The following is a 22,500-nucleotide window of genomic DNA, read 5'->3' on the forward strand; positions in this document are numbered from 1 at the left end:
GCCCCCGTTTGCTCCATAACCAATAAAAAAAAGCTTGTCTTGTGCGTAAAATGTGTCATATGTTCCATGCGCGCAGCCACTGCGTCAAAGCGTTCACTGCCTGCTCTTTATGGTGTACAGTTTATGATCAGTGTTACACCAGAGGTGGGCAAGTTTGTGTCATGGAGGGACAATTTTCTTCAGTGCCAAAACACCAAGGGCCGAAACTCACTATTATAAACCACCTTTTTTTCTACAAAGAAAAGTTTTGCACATAATATATGACCTTATTGGGTGCTTTGTGAAAATATTGACAGTGTTTTCCACATTGTAGAGTCCTTTTCACATATTTGGTCTCTGATTTATGAATAAATGTTTCTTAAAATTCTCCTGGGGGCCAAAGGTTTTATGCTGGAGGGCCGAATGTGGCCCCCGAGCCTGACGTTTCCTACTCCATACATTAATGTGTCCAACTATGGTCTATTCATTCGACACTTTCTGCACAAGCCTGGAGCAGGAACCAAAACCAGAATCCCATTTCATTTTAGCACAAATGTAATAAACAAACGGAGGTCACATGTTTCATCATGTGAAGACCATATGAAACTACAGACAGGCACTAATGTGAGTGCTGTGACGTTATTATGGATCTTTCTTTTCTTTTTTTCCAATCAAATGCGTGGTGTGGCCATTACAGCTGTTGTTTCCCTCCAAAAGTCACTCCGCCCCCACCCCACCCCCTGGAGGTCCTCTCATCTGCCCAGCTCACAGAGAGGCTCCACCAATCAGGGCACAGAGGCTGGGATAAAAGCAGCAGCTGCGCCTCTGGTCGTTAGTCTCTCTCAGACAGAAACATGCCTGAAGCAGCGAAGTCCGCGCCCAAGAAGGGCTCCAAGAAAGCCGTGACCAAGACCGCCGGGAAAGGCGGCAAGAAGAGGAGAAAGTCCAGGAGGGAGAGCTACGCCATCTACGTGTACAAGGTGCTGAAGCAGGTCCACCCCGACACCGGCATCTCCTCCAAGGCCATGAGCATCATGAACTCCTTTGTCAACGACATCTTTGAGCGCATCGGAGGAGAGGCCTCCCGCCTGGCGCATTACAACAAGCGCTCCACCATCACCTCCAGGGAGATCCAGACCGCCGTGCGCCTCCTGCTGCCCGGAGAGCTGGCCAAGCACGCCGTGTCCGAGGGCACCAAGGCCGTGACCAAGTACACCAGCTCCAAGTAAACTGTGCGTCCTCTAACAACACAACGGCTCTTTTAAGAGCCACACACTTCACTAAACGAGCTGTGCTTCTTGATTGAATGTTCGAGAAATGTCTTTATAAGATCTTTGGTTACTCCATAATAACCAACCATTCTGTCCAGTGTAATGAAATGTGAACAAACGTCCCTGTCCATGGTGCTGGATTTTACCTCCACGTAATAATGAACATATATAATGCTGTGAAATAAAGCAACAGAAGGACGTGTTATTTAAATGCTGGTTATGATGAATAAATAGCCTACGATTTGTTACGGTGCTTATTAAGTCTCAGTCAAGGTAAACCTACCAGCTCTGATAATTCACTTTTCTTTCTACCATGTCTCGGATCCCATAAAAAAACACCCACTGTGTAATCATGGCAGGTCAAAAGTACATGGTTGTTTACAGCTCAAAACAGGAACAGTCTTTCTTGGCAAAGACTCATCACAAAACAGATCAAAAGGGCATCAAAGCGTCAGAACTGAATATAGATATAATGAATGCAGCAATTCAAAGTCCAGTTCACTGTGATTGCAGAGTGGGGAGGCTTTACTGTCCATGGAGGAGGGCAGAGAGGGGGAAGGGCGTAAAAAAGGCTCACTGCATAAGGGTACAGGCTGCTATAATAAGAGGGGGCACCTGCGCCCGAGAGTTCACACAAACTTTTGAACAATAATAATAATAAAAAATCTATCGCTACATAAATAAAAGTCCCAACATTTGGATCAGAGAGAAGAGGGCGGGGCTCAGACTGAGCCTGGCCGCTGATTGGTGCGGTGCTCAAAGGTCCGCGCTCGCGCAGATAAAAGGCGCAGCGCCTCGGTCTCAGCTCATTCTCTCTGTGAGTTTTATTCCACAGTAAGTAACTTAAACATGAGCGGCAGAGGCAAAACCGGCGGAAAGGCCCGCGCTAAGGCCAAGTCCCGCTCCTCCAGGGCCGGGCTGCAGTTCCCCGTGGGCCGTGTGCACAGGCTGCTCCGCAAAGGAAACTACGCTCAGCGCGTGGGCGCCGGAGCCCCCGTGTACCTGGCGGCCGTGCTGGAGTATCTGACCGCTGAGATCCTGGAGCTGGCGGGAAACGCAGCTCGTGACAACAAGAAGACCCGTATCATCCCCCGCCACCTGCAGCTGGCCGTGCGCAACGACGAGGAGCTCAACAAACTGCTGGGAGGAGTGACCATCGCTCAGGGAGGAGTGCTGCCCAACATCCAGGCCGTGCTGCTGCCCAAGAAGACCGAGAAGGCCAAGTAAAGTGTCCGAGGCACTGACCACAACAACGGCTCTTTTAAGAGCCACCCACAGCCTCAGAAAGAGCCGCTTCAGTCAGAGGATCATAGTTTATCCAGACTGTGCGCAATGCGCTTTTACGCATCGGCCACGGTACAGCGCGTTTCCAGACACACATTTATAATTCATTCACAATAAACCTGGTGATGGTGAGCTGCATAAGTAGCCACAGCTGCCCTGGGGTGGCAATACAGAAAATCCATACTGGATACAACTACACTGATAATTCACAGATATGATAGTGCTTTGTGCCAGTGGTCAGACATGAAGCTTGAAGGGTTGCTGGGTTGCTGGTGACATTGTTCTAAAGGCCTAAACTATTATATAGAGGAACAATTATTTTGTTTTTGAGGAAATTTTTGGTCTTGTACAGAGAGATCATGGACCCAGTGACTGATGTTAATGATAATTTTTTTAATTCAGATATTTTCTTTTTAGCTACGACTTGTGAAAGTGTAATGCTGTTAATAGGAAAAACTGGCTCCTGCCCCCCGTTGGGTCCAGTGACATCATCATATTCTAGAACCTGCAACCCAGCAATTGAGATACTTTATATAAGAAGAAGAATCGTTACAAGTATAATAAAGGTTCCGTTCGAGTGGCCTGAGGAGCTGCTAACTACTGCATGTATTTTGAATAGTCGTTTTGAGTAACTGTATTCTGGTAAAGTTACTCTCATTGAAGAGTGTTTAGTTTCTTTCCTCGAATCAAAGGATTACATCCCAGTGCTCAATCACTACCTTTTAGCTTCATAGCATAGCTTAATAATGTATTAAGAGAGAACTATTTCTCCCTAAAATAAAACAAAGATTTCATACAAACAGTAAACACATGTGTCACATGATCTGCTCGTGAGCATCTGCCAGGAGGATTTCAGTTCCTAATTAGTGTTAAATAAGTTTATAACAGGCGTTACAACAAACTACATTTGTGCAACTATATGTCGTATTTATACATGAATATAACGCAAATCAACGTAAACTCTTGTAAGTATTAAGTTCTGTAACTAAATACAATCCCAAAGTCTCCCCAACACTGCTGAGGCTCAGCCCCTCCCCCTTCTCCAAAGTGACCAATAGAAAGTGAGTGTGTGCTCAGAGGGAGGAGCTCACAGAGGTTTAAAAGCCTGTCCTCTCCGCTCCTCTGCAGTTCTCTTCTCTGTCACAGTCAGGAGTAAACAAACATGGCCAGAACCAAACAAACCGCGCGTAAATCCACCGGAGGCAAAGCCCCCAGGAAGCAGCTGGCCACTAAGGCCGCCCGTAAGAGCGCCCCGGCCACGGGAGGAGTGAAGAAGCCTCATCGTTACAGGCCCGGCACCGTGGCTCTGAGGGAGATCCGCCGCTACCAGAAATCCACCGAGCTGCTGATCCGCAAGCTGCCCTTCCAGCGCCTGGTCCGAGAGATCGCCCAGGACTTCAAGACCGACCTGCGCTTCCAGAGCTCCGCCGTCATGGCTCTGCAGGAGGCCAGCGAGGCTTACCTGGTGGGTCTGTTCGAGGACACCAACCTGTGCGCCATCCACGCCAAGAGAGTCACCATCATGCCCAAAGACATCCAGCTGGCCCGGCGCATCCGCGGAGAGAGAGCTTAGACACAACCGGCTCCTCTGAGGAAACAACGGCTCTTTTAAGAGCCACCACTTCACTAAAGAGCCGCTTCAGCCTGATATGACACTGTACATGTCAAACTCAGGAAAACTACAAGGAAAAAGTTTACTAGAGAAGTAGTGCCCGATTTACTTTGAAGAATAAAGGTGCCCTTGATAGTGGTGGGATTTATGGCTCTTTGAGGGGAGCCGTTCACTTTAAAGAGCCGCCTAGAATCAAGTAAATACCCTCAGAGTACGTACAGTATAACATCGATATTTCTCTATGGAGTTTTTGTGACAGTCACACGACCTGAATAAACTTCTATTGCTCTCATTCACGCAACTTTTTCTCTGCCTATCTCTCCCGCGCGCAAGCGAGTAGGGGATAGCTGCAGACCCGGAGCCGGGACAGATCTACCGTGAAGCGAATCCACCGTGATAGTGTGCGATAGTGCGCCCTCTGCTGGTAAGGACATATCTACGACGGTATTTAGCTCGGAGACTACGGATGGAAACTAGCCATCTAGCCATTCAGCCATTTATCTGCAACCCGGTGCAGTACATCTCCCTTCGAGCTTAATGTCTGTTAATTGGCCCTTCAATAATGATTAAAGTGAAGTAACGTAAACCTCTTCGGAAGATTGAAATTGATCAACTCAACGAACGTGAGAAGTTTCATATGTATTAAGGGTACCTTTTACTTTCTGTGGCAAATTATTACATAGGCTATTTTAATTTTAAAGAATCTTCGCCAGGGCACTCTTGAAAAAGAGATTTTTAATCTCAACGAGTTTTATTCTGGATAAATAAAGGACAAATACATTTTTGAAAAAGTTATGGCACCATTATTAATGGCACATTGTTGCATGTATATGATATACATTTCATTTTTACACATTATTGACAACAGTGTTGATCTTATGCTTTAGTGAAATTGAGAAATTCAACAGAAAGATCTGTTTAATTCAAGAAACAGGGAAGACCCTGAAGGTACACATTTTAGTATTTTACTTTGTTATGGCATCTGAAAGCCAACATTATTAACCCAATGGTTTCCCTCCTTTTCTGTACTGATAGCAATGGCCATAATAAAAATGTATTTTGTTCCAAAATATTGTCTCTGTCCCGTGTTCCTTATTACTACGAACAAATGAAGGCACCATATTGAAATATTGGAGTAAAACATACTACTAACAAACTACTTACAATTTTAATTTAATAAAAAACAAACAAATAATAATTCATGTAATTTAAGTTCCATGTCAACACATTCTAAATTACACAAAATAATCCCAACAATACAACTGTAAAACATGAGCTAAATACCGTTGTAGATCCGTCTTTACCAGCAGAGGGCGCTCACTATTACGGTGGATTCGCTTCACGGTAGATCTGTCCCGGCTCCGGGTCTGCAGCTATCCATTATTGGCGCAAGCGGAGGAAAAAAACTTTTGTGAAAGGTCGAGCTTCAACGCGATCTCCTCTGTTACCGTAGTTTATTTCATTAAGACTTTTATTTCTCAGACGCGTTACCTTACGCATGCTCACTTTAAGCTGCTCGTGGGGCCGAGACTGGGGCGGACTGAGGAGGCAGTGTGTGCGGTGATGTCGCTCCTGTAGCCGCCTCGTCACTCACGGTACCCACGCGCCTTTTCTCTCCCATGGCCCGGGAGAGCGCGTGCACTTGGAGAATTCGGGCGCTGTTTCCCGCACTTTTCCCCGCAGGCCGCGCTCACGTCCCGCGGTCACGCATTCACAAACAGTCCCTCTGCCACTCCTCTCTCCGTCTGCCCCACTCCAGCAGTGACTTTTGTTTCGCAAAATAAGCACATGCACAACTAAGTGACGCCCCTCCTCCGAAGAGGAATGAAATAATAAAAAAGCCGTTCACCTGCGCGAAACCGTTCATATCGTTCATTGTAAAGACTCGTTCAAAAGGACTGGATATAAAATGCATGATTAAGTAGTGAAATAAAATGAAACATACATGACATTAGCCCGTGTGTCCTCCGAATAAAGCGCATGAAACTACACTGGAATGAGAACCTCTTTTACTCATGAGTAGGCCTTCTTTGTATTATACTAATACTATGCTATGCTATGCTATGCTATGCTATGCTATGCTATGCTATGCTATGCTATGCTATGTACTATACTGTACTATACTATGCTATGCTATGCTACTCTATGCTATGCTATGCTATGCTATGCTATACTATGCTACGCTACGCTATGCACATCATATTACTCAGGGTAGTTGGTACTTCTTTCTACCTAAGAGGTGCAATTAGGCTACTTCAAAAAGTTACTCAAGTACATTACTTGTACTCGAGTAAATGTAACGGAGTACTGGCCGCCTGTTTTAAGTACAGATTTAAATATGGTCAATGGTTTAAATATCTACTGTCTTAAGAGAAGTCCGTTTAGGTTTACAGGAAACACTTTCAGGACCTTGGACAGCGACAGTAATATACATGCATAACATCATATGGTTCAATAACATTAACCACAGGACTTTAGAGCCAGTTTAGGCCTGTACAGTTTGTGCTACTTTGTAAATCTAGTGTTCTCCATGTTGAGTGGAATAAGTACACTTAATATGAAGTGTGTTTTGTTGATTTGGTTTGAAAAAGTTTCTTTGCTCCAAATATAAACAAGGAGAGAGAAAAACATTTTACTGCCTCAAAAACAGAAAAGACACATTTTCCTTCAACTGTTTTGCAATTGTGTGAATGAACTTGTTTCCCGATACAAATAGCTCATGTTCGTGGATCATGTGGACTTTCTGCCTGTTCCTGCGCCTCTGTTTCCATTACGATATCGACTCTAGTGCTGGATGTTTTGTGCAGGTACAAAATAATATCAAGTAAAACTAGGTCAAAAGAAGAAAGCCTCTGTCTGCTCAGTTGGTCAGGAGCTCCAGGCCGTGACCTCATGTGTGTTTGCTGCTGCTGCTGAAGTGGCTTCCAAAGGCAGAGCTCACTCCTGACAGAGACACTTTGACATTGTGCCTCTGCAGAGGCGAGTTTGGAACAGGAAACGTGTCTTTCCTGAGGCCTGAGCGGCTCTGGGATGATGTGAGGAGGAAATGAGTGGGACTAGTCTGTTCCAGAATGCGCACAGTCAAAGGTTTGGATCGTTCCAGACGCACAGACTCGTTCACATTGATGTTGTAATTGATTTCAGTCCGAGGGGAAACTTCCTCCGCGCCGTCTCCTGCTCTTTTCTGTCCTGACCAGCGCGTTTCTTTCACTTTTCGAGCCTTTTCCTGCCGCGCAGAAAGCACAACAGCCTCTGATCCAAACGCGCTCAGCAGCCTCGGATTACATTGAGTCTCTACGGTTCTCACGCTGTGTTTAAGTGCGCCTCGTGCTCGGGGAAACTCCACTCTCTCAGACTGTTGTTGTGAGTGACGTTTTGAAAACTATGGCAGAAGAAGCTCCCGCTCCCGCCGCGGCTCCGGCCAAAGCCGCCAAGAAGAAGCCCGCCGCCAAACCCAAGACGAGCGGCCCCAGCGTCAGCGCGCTCGTCGTCAAAGTCGTGTCCGCCTGCAAGGAGCGCGGCGGCGTGTCCCTGCACGCGCTCAAGAAGGGCCTGACCGCCGCCGGATACGATGGGGAGAAGAACAAGGCCCGGGTAAGGCTCGCCGTCAAGAAGCTGCTGGAGAAGGGCACCCTGGTGCAGAAGAAGGGCTCCTACAAGATGAACAAGCCCGCGGCCGAGCCGAAGAAGGCCAAGAAGCCCGCGGCCAAGAAAGCCGCTCCTAAAGCCAAGAAGCCCGTGGCTGCTAAGAAAGCCCCGAAGGCTGCTGCCGCTAAGAAAGCCAAGGCACCCAAGAAAGCAGTCACTCCCAAGAAGGCCAAGAAGTCCCCGAAGAAGGCAGCCAAGCCCGCGGCCAAGAAAGTGACCAAGAGTCCGAAGAAAGCGGCCAAGAGCCCCAAGAAGCCTGCGAAGAAGGCCCCCGCGGCGAAGAAAGCCCCCGCGAAGAAAACCGCCAAGCCCAAAGCCAAGAAGGCCGCGGCCAAGAAGAAGTAACTCCTCCACTCGGTCCCCCCCGAACCAACAAAGGCTCTTTTCAGGGCCACACACTCCGCTAAAGACGCAGCTTCAGGCAAAGTCAGTCAAGATAATGTGGAAAATGACTATTACGCACATTATGCGCTTTTACGCACGGGATTACACTAGTGTCCGCGCAGTCCAGTGTGGAAATGTCTCTGTTTATTAGAAATAGGATTGAACTAAACAAATAATTGTTAATGAGAGACAAGAATGGCTAAAATATGCAGATAATATAACAGAATAAAAAAAAATATATATTAGGGACTGAGACACTATAAAAGAGCCATTTAAATCACTCAGGAACCATCCATGTGGAGGAGAAACATTGAAGCAGACGATGTCATTAAATATATATTTCCCTGATATTAAAACATGCTCAATATTATAACAATGAAATAACTAATAACATTTAGAACTTACAAATCAAAGTGGTGCTGGAGAAATGATCTATTTATTTATTACATTAAAATATTGTTAAAAGTTGAGTTTATCCTGTTTTTTCCAGATGGTGCGTAAAATGACTATTACGCACAGTATGCGCTTTTACGCACGGGATTACACCAGTGTCCGAGCGTCCCAGTGTAGAAGTGTTCCTGTTGACTAAAAATAGGATTAAACTAAATAAATGTGAGGGCTACAACTATGGCTAAATCCTGCAGATATATTTGTTGACTAAATAAGGCTAGACTGAAAATAAACATTGGGGATTAAGTAAATAAGAATACATGTGTCTAAAAGTAAGCTCCAAAAAGAGTTCCATCAGTGTGTTCAGAGTCAGATCTCTGTCTCTTTTCTGTCTGAAGAAACACTTTGGGAAATGGCTTTGAGCTTGAAAACAGAACCTAATTGGTTCAGATCTATTGAAATGTATGACCCTCCTGATCTGATGTTTCTGGTTTTCTCTGGTTGAGCAAAAACACACTCTTTAAAACCATGTGTGATTTTTAACACTATTTCTGTGTGATGACTTGAATGATGTTTGTAAATGTTTTAAAGTCATTCCTGAGTGTATATGAAGCATTTTAGGAAGAAAGTGCAGTTTTTTGTTGCTTCATGTGTCCAGTCGGTGGCGCTGGTGCGCACACGTCTTCCTTCAGGTTCTCAGTCAGTGAATATAGTCTGAGTGTGTGGAGGCTCATGTCATATCGTCCTGAAACCACAGAACAGTCAAAATGTCTGGCAGAGGAAAGGGAGGCAAAGGTCTGGGTAAAGGAGGCGCTAAGCGTCACCGTAAAGTGCTCCGTGACAACATCCAGGGCATCACCAAGCCCGCTATCCGCCGTCTGGCTCGCCGCGGCGGAGTCAAGCGTATCTCCGGTCTGATCTACGAGGAGACCCGCGGGGTGCTCAAGGTTTTCCTGGAGAACGTGATCCGTGACGCCGTGACGTACACCGAGCACGCCAAGAGGAAGACCGTGACCGCCATGGACGTGGTGTACGCCCTGAAGAGACAGGGCCGCACTCTGTACGGCTTTGGAGGTTAACTCTTCATCTGAGAAACAACGGCCCTTTTTAGGGCCCCCACTTCCTAAGAGAGGCGCTTTTTCTTTGAAGTAAAATACATGTATTTAATACATGATTATCGCAAACCTTTGTTTGCACTGTAATTCGATCGAAAAAGAAATGTGTCTGACTGGAATATGTCATGTATATTTCTCCATTTCACTAAATGGACATGTCTCTGATGCAACTCAGAAGTTTTCAGTGTGAGACAGACAGGAACATTTTAAGATGAAGCGAAGGGACACAAATGTCAGCTCTCAAGGAGCTTCATGGATCCATGGACTGATTATTAAACTATTACTTTGCACTGCAGCAAAACGACATGACGAGCATTTGTGCTTAAATGATAGAACAGTCCAGGGTTGAGCTGAAGTGCCCCGAAAAACTTTGGTGCTGGTCTTCTGCAGCACATACGGAGTAAACAATGATTGTGGGAATTGTATAGATGTTATAGAGGTTCCACATCACAAGCAGTGATGTGGGACAGTTTTAATCTTTGAAAATCCGTCTCATATAAACAGATATGTTTGTGTAGTTCAGGTGAAAGAGCTCCTGTAGAATCATCACATCCACTGTGAAACATGAGGCTCCGAGTCCTGCTAGAGGTTTCAGACTTTAGTTTAGTGCAGCCTGTGTCACAGCCGTGTGAGGACAAAGAGCCAGAGGCTCCAGAGGACCAGGGGCTGGACCTCCACTGAGAACCACTAACACTGATATGTGTCTAACACAGACTAACGTGCATATGACAGGTTTTTATTTCTATTGATTGATTTGATCATATTATATTTATATAAAATAAAGTTCTTTCATCGGTGACACAGTAAGAAGGAGAAATTCATACAGCTCTAACTCTAACATTTCTGCACAATAGGAAAGCAAAATAAATAGTTATAAATGTCATATGCTATTGAAATACAATTATGTCTGATTAGCATCTTACAAACTGTTACAACAAATAATGTCTCATTTGGAATATATGTATTTTTACAATTATGTTGCAATGTAATTAACGCCTCAAATTACAGAAAATTACATATAAGCGAGAACCCCCTCCCCAACCCTCAGGTGCTAAGCACCTCACAGATGTCTGATATAAATGACATCATGGGCCTGCAGAGAAATAATGAAGCCATGAACAGATTTATGACTCACTCGGTGTTTCATGTTTACAATTAAGACAATGTAGGACTGACTTATTGGGTCAGATTCATGCTGTGGTGTCTTTTGTTTTCCCTCCAAAACTCTGTTGTTTGTGAAAAAAAAATCCTCTCCACCTCTCGCGCGTGCGTCAGAGCGGCTCCTCCAATCCCAGCTCAGACCCGGCACAGCGGAGTCTGCAAAGTCCAGAATAAAAGCCGCGGCTGCGCCTCTGTCCCTCAGTCACTCCGCTGATCCTGAGCAGAGAAACATGCCTGAACCAGCCAAGTCCGCGCCCAAGAAGGGCTCTAAGAAAGCCGTGACCAAGACCGCCGGGAAAGGCGGCAAGAAGAGGAGAAAGTCCAGGAAGGAGAGCTACGCCATCTACGTGTACAAGGTGCTGAAGCAGGTCCACCCCGACACCGGCATCTCCTCCAAGGCCATGAGCATCATGAACTCCTTTGTCAACGACATCTTTGAGCGCATCGGAGGAGAGGCCTCCCGCCTGGCGCACTACAACAAGCGCTCCACCATCACCTCCAGGGAGATCCAGACCGCCGTGCGCCTCCTGCTGCCCGGAGAGCTGGCCAAGCACGCCGTGTCCGAGGGCACCAAGGCCGTGACCAAGTACACCAGCTCCAAGTAAACTGTCCGTCCTCTAACAACACAACGGCTCTTTTAAGAGCCACACACTTCAATAAACGAGCCACGCTTCTTCATGAATGGATGTTAAAGGACTGCGTTTAAAAGAATAAAATGAGTATTGAGTAAAATGTTTTGGCAATTCTGATTTGCACATTTCCTGCTTTACTGAATTGCAAAGGTGGAAGAGAAACCATTCTATGAAAATGTAAAGTAAAATCCAGTCAATGACGCCATACATTCTCCAACTCTGCTCAAGTTTCCCTCCTTTAAACCTTGTAATTATTGTGGCCAGCCAATTACTGTTGTGAAAATGTATAAGCTACTCTGAAAGTAGAATGTATTATTAATCATGAAGTAGAATTTGCTCTCCTGCTCTGCTCAAAGAGTTGTTCCTAGTCCAAAACATGACTTTTTGTTCTAACTTGCCAGTCTGATGGTGAGGCCTACAGGTTGTTTCATATTAGAGTGAAGCGGCTCTTTGAGGATGTGGTGGCTCTGAAACTAGAGGTATCTTGCATATAAAACTTTAAAAGGGCAAAACAGTTAAAATACTTAAAACAGAGGTGGGGGGAACTCAGCTACAGTAACCTTTATTAAGCAATTTTACATCGTAGTAGAGCTACAAGGACTTGATGTTTCAGGCCCTAATTTGAGTCAGAACGAGGTGTTTTGATGTGTAGATGCTTAACTGGGGTCATCAGGCACCCAGCTCCCCTCAGTGACACCCAGCTCCCCTCAGTGACACCCAGCTCACTGAGGGGAGCTCCCCTCAGTGACACCAGCTCCCCTCAGTGATACCCAGCTCCCCTCAGTGACACCCAGCTCCCCTCAGTGACACCAGCTCCCCTCAGTGATACCCAGCTCCCCTCAGTGACACCCAGCTCCCCTCAGTGACACCAGCTCCCCTCAGTGACACCCAGCTCCCCTCAGTGACACCAGCTCCCCTCAGTGATACCCAGCTCCCCTCAGTGACACCCAGCTCCCCTCAGTGACACCCAGCTCCCCTCAGTGACACCCAGCTCCCCTCAGTGACACAAGCTCCCCTCAGTGACACCCAGCTCCCCTCAGTGACACCAGCTCCCCTCAGTGACACCAGCTCCCCTCAGTGACACCCAGCTCCCCTCAGTGACACCAGCTCCCCTCAGTGACACCAGCTCCCCTCAGTGATACCAGCTCCCCTCGGTGACACCAGCTCCCCTCAGTGACACCAGCTCCCCTCAGTGACACCCAGCTCCCCTCAGTGATACCAGCTCCCCTCAGTGACACCCAGCTCCCCTCAGTGACACCAGCTCCCCTCGGTGACACCCAGCTCCCCTCAGTGACACCAGCTCCCCTCGGTGACACCCAGCTCCTCTCAGTGACACCAGCTCCCCTCGGTGACACCCAGCTCCCCTCAGTGACACCCAGCTCCCCTCAGTGACACCCAGCTCCCCTCAGTGACACCCAGCTCCCCTCAGTGACACAAGCTCCCCTCAGTGACACCCAGCTCCCCTCAGTGACACCAGCTCCCCTCAGTGACACCAGCTCCCCTCAGTGACACCCAGCTCCCCTCAGTGACACCAGCTCCCCTCAGTGACACCAGCTCCCCTCAGTGATACCAGCTCCCCTCGGTGACACCAGCTCCCCTCAGTGACACCAGCTCCCCTCAGTGACACCCAGCTCCCCTCAGTGATACCAGCTCCCCTCAGTGACACCCAGCTCCCCTCAGTGACACCAGCTCCCCTCGGTGACACCCAGCTCCCCTCAGTGACACCAGCTCCCCTCGGTGACACCCAGCTCCTCTCAGTGACACCAGCTCCCCTCGGTGACACCCAGCTCCCCTCAGTGACACCCAGCTCCCCTCAGTGACACCCAGCTCCCCTCAGTGACACCAGCTCCCCTCAGTGACACCCAGCTCCTCTCAGTGATACCAGCTCCCCTCAGTGACACCCAGCTCCCCTCAGTGATACCAGCTCCCCTCAGTGACACCCAGCTCCCCTCAGTGACACCAGCTCCCCTCAGTGACACCCAGCTCCCCTCAGTGATACCCAGCTCCCCTCAGTGACACCAGCTCCCCTCAGTGATACCAGCTCCCCTCAGTGACACCCAGCTCCCCTCAGTGACACCCAGCTCCCCTCAGTGACACCAGCTCCCCTCAGTGACACCCAGCTCCCCTCAGTGACACCCAGCTCCCCTCAGTGACACCCAGCGTCCCAGGTACACTCCCCTCAGCTTCTAACCCACATGTTTCATCTAACAGCCCAGGTGTTTTCTTTCCTTTGAATCAACAGCCAATTGCTGCTTTTTTCCGTTACAGCAGACAAGTAATGGAAAGAGTAGTTATAGCACATGGTACTTTTTATTTCTACTTGAGTAATATTATAATGAAGTATCTGTTGTGAAGAGAGTGACTCGTTCCACAGTGAGTATAGCTTCATGGAACACAAAACACATTTTGTGTTCCATGTACTTGTACTTCAGGGGGAAAACTCCTGTAGAACCTATTGTTCTTGTTATAACCAGTTTAATGTTATGTCATATTTGGTCCCACTTCACTGACGCTGTCCAAGGTTCTGAAAGTTGAAGTTAAGGTATACCTTATCTGTAAACTTCAGCAGCAGGCGCTTCTACTGAACAGAGTCAGTCTAATTATTGGATCAGCCAGGGAGACATGAATTTATGACCAAGTGCTTAATGCAATGAGACTTAGAGACTTTATGAATTGACAAAGAGTGGCAATTATTTAACAATAGAGATAATTCATATTCATGTTAGTTAAAATAGCTGACACCTGAGGTTAAAATATCAGTGAGCCATGCTTAAAACCGAGACTGTCCTCCAATAGAAAATGACACAAGTGGTCGTTACGACCATATAAGACGTCTACTAAAACAGCGCCCCCAAGCTCCCATTGAGGGTATGTACATTACATTTAACCCAATTCAGAAACCACTTTATTTTACGTAGTGCACAACTTTGACGACGATTCCAAAAGTCAAACACAAACAAATGAATCACAAACTTGCAAAATTGCAATTGCAATATATGTTTGGGCAAATATCAGCCCCAGGTCTTCAGCCCTGACACATCTGTGGAGGAACTGAACGTCCAGCTGTGCCAAAGGCTCTCCAAGCGCGCTCTGCGCTTTTACGCATCACACCTCCCCAACCGCAGCAGCGTCACAATTTACCGCTCTCATATTACATTACATTACATTACATTATATGTGTGGGCTATAGGTTATTGCCATTTTACTCACAACAACAGCGACACCAAAGCACAACTCACCATTGATGTCTTCGTGAGTCCTTCTTCTCCTCCAGATGAGTCTCCAGCTTCATATCTCTCCTGTCACTTCCATCTCTGTCCTCAAACGTCCTCGTGTCTCAGACTCCGTGTCATCCGTACGGCCGGTTGTCCGGTGACCACGGCGAGCCTCAGGTCCGCGCCGGGTTCCATATAATGCGAGTAATCGTCATCCCGGTAAAGTGTGGCCTCGGCTCCGCTGCTGTTCTCCACTAAGTCCTGCGTCTCTGTCAGAGTTCCTCTGGAGAACGAGCTCCAAATGTCCTGATCAAACTGAGCTCCTTCATTTCTCCACAGTTTCGTCATTTAAGGATAAAACATATAAAACATCACAGCTGTGTTTAGCTCGCGGGTTTTTGAACTAGATTTGACGAACACTCGCTCCGTCCAATGAAAACACGTGAATCAGCTCGAGGGCGTTTGGGCCATCGACTGGACACATCAAGCAACTAAAACGGTGCACTTTTCATACGTAGAAAGACACATGCGTGTCTATGAGGACCACACATGTCAGTGTGTGGGACATGTTCAGAAGTGTGTATTTGACATGTTTCATACACACTCAGGAAAGACATTAAAACCTTTACAAACATCAGTCAAGTCAGTTTTATTGATTATGTTTTAGCTAATCAGTAGAAAACATGGAGGATGTTTGAGCAAACATCGACAGGACTGATTTACATCTTTCATTCTCACCATAGTCACTAAATCACTTTATTCTCACTGATCCGAGAGAATAAAGATGTTCACACTGCTTAGCACTTTGACAAAGCAATGTCCTTAGAGCTTCACTCTAAATTGCTAACACGGAACTGTTTTTACCAACTGAGAACAATTGTCCAGAGATGATCTTGAAGTAGATTATCCACGCCTTTGTGTCTTCCCGTTTAGACTATTGTAACAGTTTATTCTCGTGTCTAAACAAAAAGGAGCTGTCTCGTCTTCAGCAGATACAAAACTCTGCAGCGAGGTTTCTGACTCACACAAACAGAAGGGCTCATATTACTCCCATTCTAAAAGCCCTTCACTGGCTTCCAGTCACTTTTCGTTTCCTTGTGTTGACCTTCAGAGCCTTGCATGGTCAGGCTCCCACCTACATTATTAAATATACTTTGTATTTCTATTTGTTACTTTGTGAAGCACTCTGTGACCTTTGTGAAAGGTGCTATATAAACATTACCTAGTTACTTACTTACTTGCTTGCTGTAAGTCATTTGATTTGCACTGTTTTTTACACAGAATTGTGAAAACTAACCAAACTTTAACACAATCAAACATGAGAAATGACACAGAGTGTTTGTTTAGAGAAAACCAGAGAAAGGGTTATATACAGTGCCTCTCGTTAGTATTCATACACCTTGAACTTTTGCACATTTTGTCATGTTTACAACCCTAAACATAAAGATTTTATTTTTACTTTTTTACTGAACGTTCACACACAAGTAACAGACAACTGTGAAGTGAAAGCAAAATGATACATGATTCTGTTATTTTTCAAAAAATAGATAACCGAAAAGTGGGGCGTGCATAAGTATTCATAATGAATACTTTGTGGAACCCCCTTTTACTGCAATAACAGCACAAGTCTTTTGGGTTCTGACTCTACAAGATTTGCACATGTAGAGACTGACATTTTAGCCCATTCCTCTTTACAAAACAACTCAAGCGCTGTCACATTAGAAGGAGAGCGTTTGTGAACAGCAGTTTTCAGATTATTCCACAGATTTTCAATAGGATTTAGGTCAGGACTTTGACTGGGCCATTCTAACACATTAATATGTTTTTATTGAACCATTCCATTGTAGATTTATCTTTGTGTTTAGGGTCATTGTCCTGCTGGAAGGAGAATCTCCGCCCCAGCCTCAGTTCTCTTGCTGACTCCAGCAGGTTTTCCTCCAAAATTTCCCCATATTTGGCTTCATCTATGTTCCCAACTATTCTTACACTCTCCTCAGTCCCCACTGAGGAAAAGCAGCCCCACAGCATGATGCTCCCCCCCGTATATTTGACACTGGGGATGGTGCACTCAGGACGATGAGCAGTGTTAGATTTGCTCCATACATAACGTTTTGCATTTGGGCCAAAAAGTTCAATTTTTGTCTCATCTGACCAAAGCTCCTTCTTCCACATGGAGCTGTGTCCTCCATATGACTTCTAGCAAACTTCAAACAGGATTTCTTTTGGCCTCCTTTCAATAATGGCTTTCTTCTTCCACTCGTACATGAAGGCCAGATTTGTGTAGATACGACTTATAGTTGTCCCATGTACAGATTCCCCCAGCTCAGCGGCAGGACTTCACAGCTCCTCCAGAGTTATCTTGGGGCACTTGGTTGCATTTCTGACCAGTGTTCTCCTTGTTCGCTCTTTTAGTTTAGGTGAACGATCACGTCTTGGTAAGTCTGCAGTGGTGCTTTACTCTTTCCATTTCTGAATGATGGATTGAACAGTTGCTCCGGGAGATGTTTAAATCTTGGGAAATCTTTGTATAACTTAACGCTGCTTTAAACTTCTCCACAGCTTTATCCCTGACCTCTCTGGTGCTCCTTGACCTTCATGATGTTGTTTAGTGACCAATACACTCCGACCACAGCTCTGAGGGCCTAAAAGAACAGCTGAAATTATACTGAGAGTAGATTACACACAGGTGGCCTCTATTTAACCGTTAGGCCAAGGTGTGAACATTCTGGAGTCATTAGGAATGTTTTAAAGGCAATTTAATGCACTCAGAAAATGCTGTATGAATACTTATGCACGCCCCACTTTTCACTTTTCTATTTTTTGAAAAATAACAGAATCATGTATCATTTTGCTTTCACTTCACAGTTGTCTGTTACTTGTGTGTGAACGTTCAGTAAAAAAATAAAAATAAAATCTTTATGTTTAGGGTTGTAAACATGACAAAATGTGCAAAAGTTCAAGGTGTATGAATACTAACGAGAGGCACTGTAGTTCAACAGATCTGAACCAATTAGGTTCTGTTTTCAAGAGTCAAATCCACTTCCCAAGTGTTTCTTCAGATCCAACTCTTTTATTTTTATTTATTTTTATTTTGTTTTAAATAACCTTTATTAAATGCTTTGCCACCTAGCAATATACCAATTTAACATTTGGAAATACACATAAATGTACAATGATAGAATGTCCCCAGGTAAATGAAGCGTGACTGTCAATGTAGATTTGTTGAATGCACTTTTTTCGGTGAGAAGTTGTCTTGAAGAAGTCCTTACCTCCAACTGTTTTCCTGCTCCGTTCATGAAACTGAACCCTGATGTCTCTCTCTTCTTTGTTATACATTTTTGATTTGTTTCAATTCAATGATGCACAGCCTGAAGATGAACAGTTCCCTCAATGACTCACAGCGACTTAATCACACACAAGCACATTTTGGTGCTTTTGGTACATTGTTTATGCCAGTTGAGTGACATTTTCTCAGGTGGTGTATTTGTGTAATAATGCTGTCATTTGGATTTTTATCCCATTGTAAACACTAAACATTGTGAGCATCCCTTCCACACAGAAATCATATATATATAAATATAAATATAATATAAATATAACATAGATATAAATATATAAATATATATAAATATATACAGTGGGGGAAAAAAGTATTTGGTCAGTTTCACATAGACATTCTATTGGATTTTGGCCCAAAACTTTTTTTCCCTACTGTATATATTGATGTATATATATTGTATATATTGTTATATTGATGTTTATATTTATATATATATATGATTTCTGATTATATATATATATATATATATATATACATATATATATATATATATATATATATGTATATATATATATATGTATATATACATATATATATACATATATATATATATATATATATGTATATATACATATATATATATATATATATATATATATATATATATATATATGTGTGTGTGTGTGTGTGTGTGTGTGTGTGTGTGTGTGTGTGTGTGTGTGTGTGTGTGTGTGTGTGTGTGTGTGTGTGTGTGTGTGTGTTTATGGATATCGTCTGCTTCAGTGTTTCTCCTCCTCATGGACAAAGCTCAGACCTGTTCCTTTAGAGAAGAGTTTGAATGAAATGAGGCTCTTTCAAACTGTCACTGGACGTTCTGATGGTTTTAGTCTCTTCTTTTTATTTGAGGTTATTTAGTCAATAAAAGTAAATATATCTGGAAGTTTCAGCCATACTTGTAACCATCATTAGATTATTATATAATTAGACTTGTTTTATCTAGTTCGCAAAGGCACTGCTCCTACTTTGTGACGCGCGGACACCGGTGTAATCCCGTGCGTAAAAGCGCATACTGTGCGTAATAGTCATGTTACGCATGATCTTGACTGAGTTTGCCTGAAGCTGCGTCTTTAGCGGAGTGTGTGGCCCTGAAAAGAGCCTTTGTTGGTCCGGGGGGGACAGAGTGGAGGAGTTACTTCTTCTTGGCCGCGGCCTTCTTGGCTTTGGGCTTGGCGGTTTTTTTGGGGGTCGCTTTCTTCGCCGCGGGGGCCTTCTTCGCCGGCTTCTTGGGGCTCTTGGCCGCTTTCTTCGGGCTCTTGGTCACTTTCTTGGCCGCGGGCTTGGCTGCCTTCTTCGGGGACTTCTTGGCCTTCTTGGGAGTGACTGCTTTCTTGGGTGCCTTGGCTTTCTTAGCGGCAGCAGCCTTCGGGGCTTTCTTAGCGGCCGCGGGCTTCTTGGCTTTAGGGGCGGCTTTCTTGGCCGCGGGCTTCTTGGCCTTCTTCGGCTCGGCCGCGGGCTTGTTCATCTTGTAGGAGCCCTTCTTCTGCACCAGAGTGCCCTTCTCCAGCAGCTTCTTGACGGCGAGCCTGACCCGTGCCTTGTTCTTCTCCCCATCGTATCCGGCGGCGGTCAGGGCCTTCTTGAGCGCGGGCAGGGACACGCCGCCGCGCTCCTTGGAGGCGGACACGGCTTGGACGACGAGCGCACTGACGCTGGGGCCGCTCTTCTTGGCTTTGGGGGCGGACTTCTTCTTGGCGGCTTTGGCCGGAGCCGCGGCGGGAGCGGGAGCTTCTTCTGCCATAGTTTTCAAAACGTCACTCACAATAACAGTCTGAGAGAGAGTGGAGTTTCCCCGAGCACGAGGCGCACTTAAACACAGCGTGAGAACCGTAGAGACTCAGCCCGTTTGGATCAGAGGCTCTTGTGTTTGTGCGCGTCAGGAAAAGGCTCGAAAAGTGAAAGAAACGCTCTGGTCAGGACAGATCAGAGCAGGAGACGGTGTGGAGGAAGTTTCCCCTCGGATTGAAATCAAATACAACATCAGTGTGAACGAGGCTGTGCGTCTGGAACGATCCAAACCTTTGACTGTGCGCATTCTGGAGCAGACTAGTCCCACTCATTTCCTCCTCACATCATCCCAGAGCCGCTCAGGCCTCAGGAAAGACACGTTTCCTGTTCCAAAGTCGCCTCTGCAGAGACACGAAGTCAAAGTGTCTCTGTCAGGAGTGAGCTGAGCGTTTGGAAGCCACTTCAGCAGCAGCAGCAAACACACACGAGGTCACGGCCTGGAGCTGCTGCCACAACGGAGCAGACAAAGGCTTTGCTCTTTTGACCTAATTTACTTTTTATTATTTTTGCACCTGCCGTAACATACAACACTGGGCGAAGTCGTGCTGCAAACAGAGGCGCAGGGACAGGCAGAAAGTCCATGTGATCCATGAACTTGAAATATTTGTGTCGGGAAACCAGTTCAAATATGTTGATGTGCTCACAACATCTCCTTCAGTTTGAAAAGAAAGGCCTCTACCTCCTGCAAAAAAATAAAGAAAATAAAACTACTGCAATGAACAGCGTTAGTTTGAGCATTTACAAAGAGAAATCCCTGTTTCTTGTATATATTATAGGGGCAATAAAATGTCTTATCTCTTTTGTTTAAGAGCAAAGAGATTATTTTACACTTTCAAATATTCTTATTTCAGCAACATTCAAACACAATTCCTGAAATACTATAGATGTACTGGAACAACTGCTTTCAAGTGTAATCTTCACAATAACATGTTTAATTCTTGGACTGAACAATATTTTTGAAGGTTTTTATCAGAGGGAGTTTTGAAGATCTAATTCCGAGCCTCATTTATTGAGTTTGAATTTAAAAAAAAAACAGGGTGAAATTTCAAAATCCAAAACGTCACAAAAAAGAACCATACATTTTAAAATCGATCTCAGTCGATTCATTATTTAGATTTTTTCACCGAAAACATGTGGAATTTTGAGAATTTTTAGGCAGAAAACAAAATGACAAAAACTCACAATATTTTTTTCTCAGTAATCTACAGTAAAAGTCTCAACAACAAAAAATCCCTATTCACCTGCAGCATCTCGCCTTAAATTATGAAAAAAAAAACATGCTGAGTGAGAGCGTGTTGAGATAGCGATTGGTGGACAAAGGCGAGGCGTGTTTACATGTATGTGCCTTGTGTGTTCAGTAACAGGCACCGTCTCGGCCAAATAAACAAAACAAAAAACACTTTATATTCAGTGCAAATATTCTCCCACTTAACACTGTAGAAAACTGTACAGACTGGCTCTAAAGTCCTGTGGTTAAAGTTACTGAGCCCTTTGATAAATGATGTGAATAATATTGCTCTGTCGCTGTCCAAGGTTCTGAAAGTGTTTCCTGTAAACCTCCTGGTTTCTCTTCAGACAGAAGTTAACCATATCTGTGCAGGTGGCCAGTATTCGGGGGGGGAAAGTTACTCAAGTACTTATAAAGTATAGCCAGTAGACAAGCTTCCTTTTACTCTTATTTGAGTTAACTAGTGATCACTAGCTTTAAGTAAACGTTGCTTTTTAGGGCACACGTCAGTGTAAGTTGTTTCACATTAGGGTGAAGCGGCTCTTTAGTGAGGTGGTGGCTCTGAAAAGAGCCGTTGTTTCCTCTGAGGAGCCGGTTGTGTCTAAGCTCTCTCTCCGCGGATGCGCCGGGCCAGCTGGATGTCTTTGGGCATGATAGTGACTCTCTTGGCGTGGATGGCGCACAGGTTGGTGTCCTCGAACAGACCCACCAGGTAAGCCTCGCTGGCCTCCTGCAGAGCCATGACGGCGGAGCTCTGGAAGCGCAGGTCGGTCTTGAAGTCCTGGGCGATCTCTCGGACCAGGCGCTGGAAGGGCAGCTTGCGGATCAGCAGCTCGGTGGATTTCTGGTAGCGGCGGATCTCCCTCAGAGCCACGGTGCCGGGCCTGTAGCGATGAGGCTTCTTCACTCCTCCCGTGGCCGGGGCGCTCTTACGGGCGGCCTTAGTGGCCAGCTGCTTCCTGGGGGCTTTTCCTCCGGTGGATTTACGCGCGGTTTGTTTGGTTCTGGCCATGTTTATTTACTCCTGACTGTGACAGAGAAGAGAACTGCAGAGGAGCGGAGAGGAGCTGCTTTTAAACCTCTGTGAGCTCCTCCCTCTGAGCACACGCTCACTTTCTATTGGACACTTTAGAGGAGGGGGAGGGGCTGTTTCTCAGAGAAGGCTTTACTCACATTGGGCAAGCTGTTTATACACACCGTAAATGCACAAATCACCGAGAAAAAAATCATTCTATAAGAAAATGAATGCATAAAAAAGAGCCTGAAATATCAGTTTTCTATAATAATAAAGCTTGATCATATAAACCAATACGATCTGTAAGAAGATCTTTATGTATATAGTGCCTTTCACAGACATGGTCACAAAACTACGTTTGTAGCTTCAGTTTCCCCTGGGGGAGACTGACAGAAGCGCTGTCGTGACTGCACACGTCTGACCCTCTGACCACCACCATAC

General features: G+C 45.4%; 8 protein-coding genes across 8 annotated transcripts; 6 read left to right on the forward strand and 2 right to left on the reverse strand.

Annotated features, from left to right (window-relative positions):
- Window positions 1-833: 833 nt before the first annotated feature.
- On the forward strand, window positions 834-1,253 carry LOC306979198 (histone H2B-like; the record flags this gene model as incomplete). The annotated part of the gene is made up of 1 exon (XM_079578053.1): window positions 834-1,253. The coding sequence occupies one exon, from the start codon at window positions 834-836 to the stop codon at window positions 1,206-1,208; it is 375 nt and encodes a 124-aa protein (XP_079434179.1). The 3' UTR covers window positions 1,209-1,253.
- Window positions 1,254-2,099: 846 nt separating this feature from the next.
- Window positions 2,100-2,515, forward strand: LOC306979182 (histone H2A; the record flags this gene model as incomplete). The annotated part of the gene is made up of 1 exon (XM_079578037.1): window positions 2,100-2,515. One exon carries the CDS (start codon window positions 2,100-2,102, stop codon window positions 2,475-2,477), a length of 378 nt encoding a protein of 125 aa, XP_079434163.1. The 3' UTR covers window positions 2,478-2,515.
- Window positions 2,516-3,683: 1,168 nt separating this feature from the next.
- LOC306979171 (histone H3.2) lies at window positions 3,684-4,122 on the forward strand. The gene has a single exon (XM_079578026.1). It carries the CDS (start codon window positions 3,697-3,699, stop codon window positions 4,105-4,107), a length of 411 nt encoding a protein of 136 aa, XP_079434152.1. The 5' UTR covers window positions 3,684-3,696; the 3' UTR covers window positions 4,108-4,122.
- Window positions 4,123-7,530: 3,408 nt separating this feature from the next.
- On the forward strand, window positions 7,531-8,139 carry LOC306979160 (histone H1-like; the record flags this gene model as incomplete). The annotated part of the gene is made up of 1 exon (XM_079578015.1): window positions 7,531-8,139. The coding sequence occupies one exon, from the start codon at window positions 7,531-7,533 to the stop codon at window positions 8,137-8,139; it is 609 nt and encodes a 202-aa protein (XP_079434141.1).
- A 1,191-nt stretch (window positions 8,140-9,330) lies between these two features.
- LOC306979205 (histone H4) lies at window positions 9,331-9,693 on the forward strand. The gene has a single exon (XM_079578060.1). It carries the CDS (start codon window positions 9,336-9,338, stop codon window positions 9,645-9,647), a length of 312 nt encoding a protein of 103 aa, XP_079434186.1. The 5' UTR covers window positions 9,331-9,335; the 3' UTR covers window positions 9,648-9,693.
- A 1,375-nt stretch (window positions 9,694-11,068) lies between these two features.
- Window positions 11,069-11,504, forward strand: LOC306979193 (histone H2B). Its single transcript, XM_079578048.1, has one exon. The coding sequence runs from the start codon at window positions 11,075-11,077 to the stop codon at window positions 11,447-11,449; it is 375 nt and encodes a 124-aa protein (XP_079434174.1). The 5' UTR covers window positions 11,069-11,074; the 3' UTR covers window positions 11,450-11,504.
- A 7,656-nt stretch (window positions 11,505-19,160) lies between these two features.
- Window positions 19,161-19,769, reverse strand: LOC306979161 (histone H1-like; the record flags this gene model as incomplete). The annotated part of the gene is made up of 1 exon (XM_079578016.1): window positions 19,161-19,769. One exon carries the CDS (start codon window positions 19,767-19,769, stop codon window positions 19,161-19,163), a length of 609 nt encoding a protein of 202 aa, XP_079434142.1.
- Window positions 19,770-21,645: 1,876 nt separating this feature from the next.
- On the reverse strand, window positions 21,646-22,069 carry LOC306979176 (histone H3.2; the record flags this gene model as incomplete). The annotated part of the gene is made up of 1 exon (XM_079578031.1): window positions 21,646-22,069. The coding sequence occupies exon 1, from the start codon at window positions 22,054-22,056 to the stop codon at window positions 21,646-21,648; it is 411 nt and encodes a 136-aa protein (XP_079434157.1). The 5' UTR covers window positions 22,057-22,069.
- Window positions 22,070-22,500: the final 431 nt, after the last annotated feature.

The sequence above is a fragment of the Gobius niger genome (assembly GCF_951799975.1).
Source record: "Gobius niger genome assembly, chromosome: 19".
Classification (NCBI taxonomy): domain Eukaryota; kingdom Metazoa; phylum Chordata; class Actinopteri; order Gobiiformes; family Gobiidae; genus Gobius; species Gobius niger.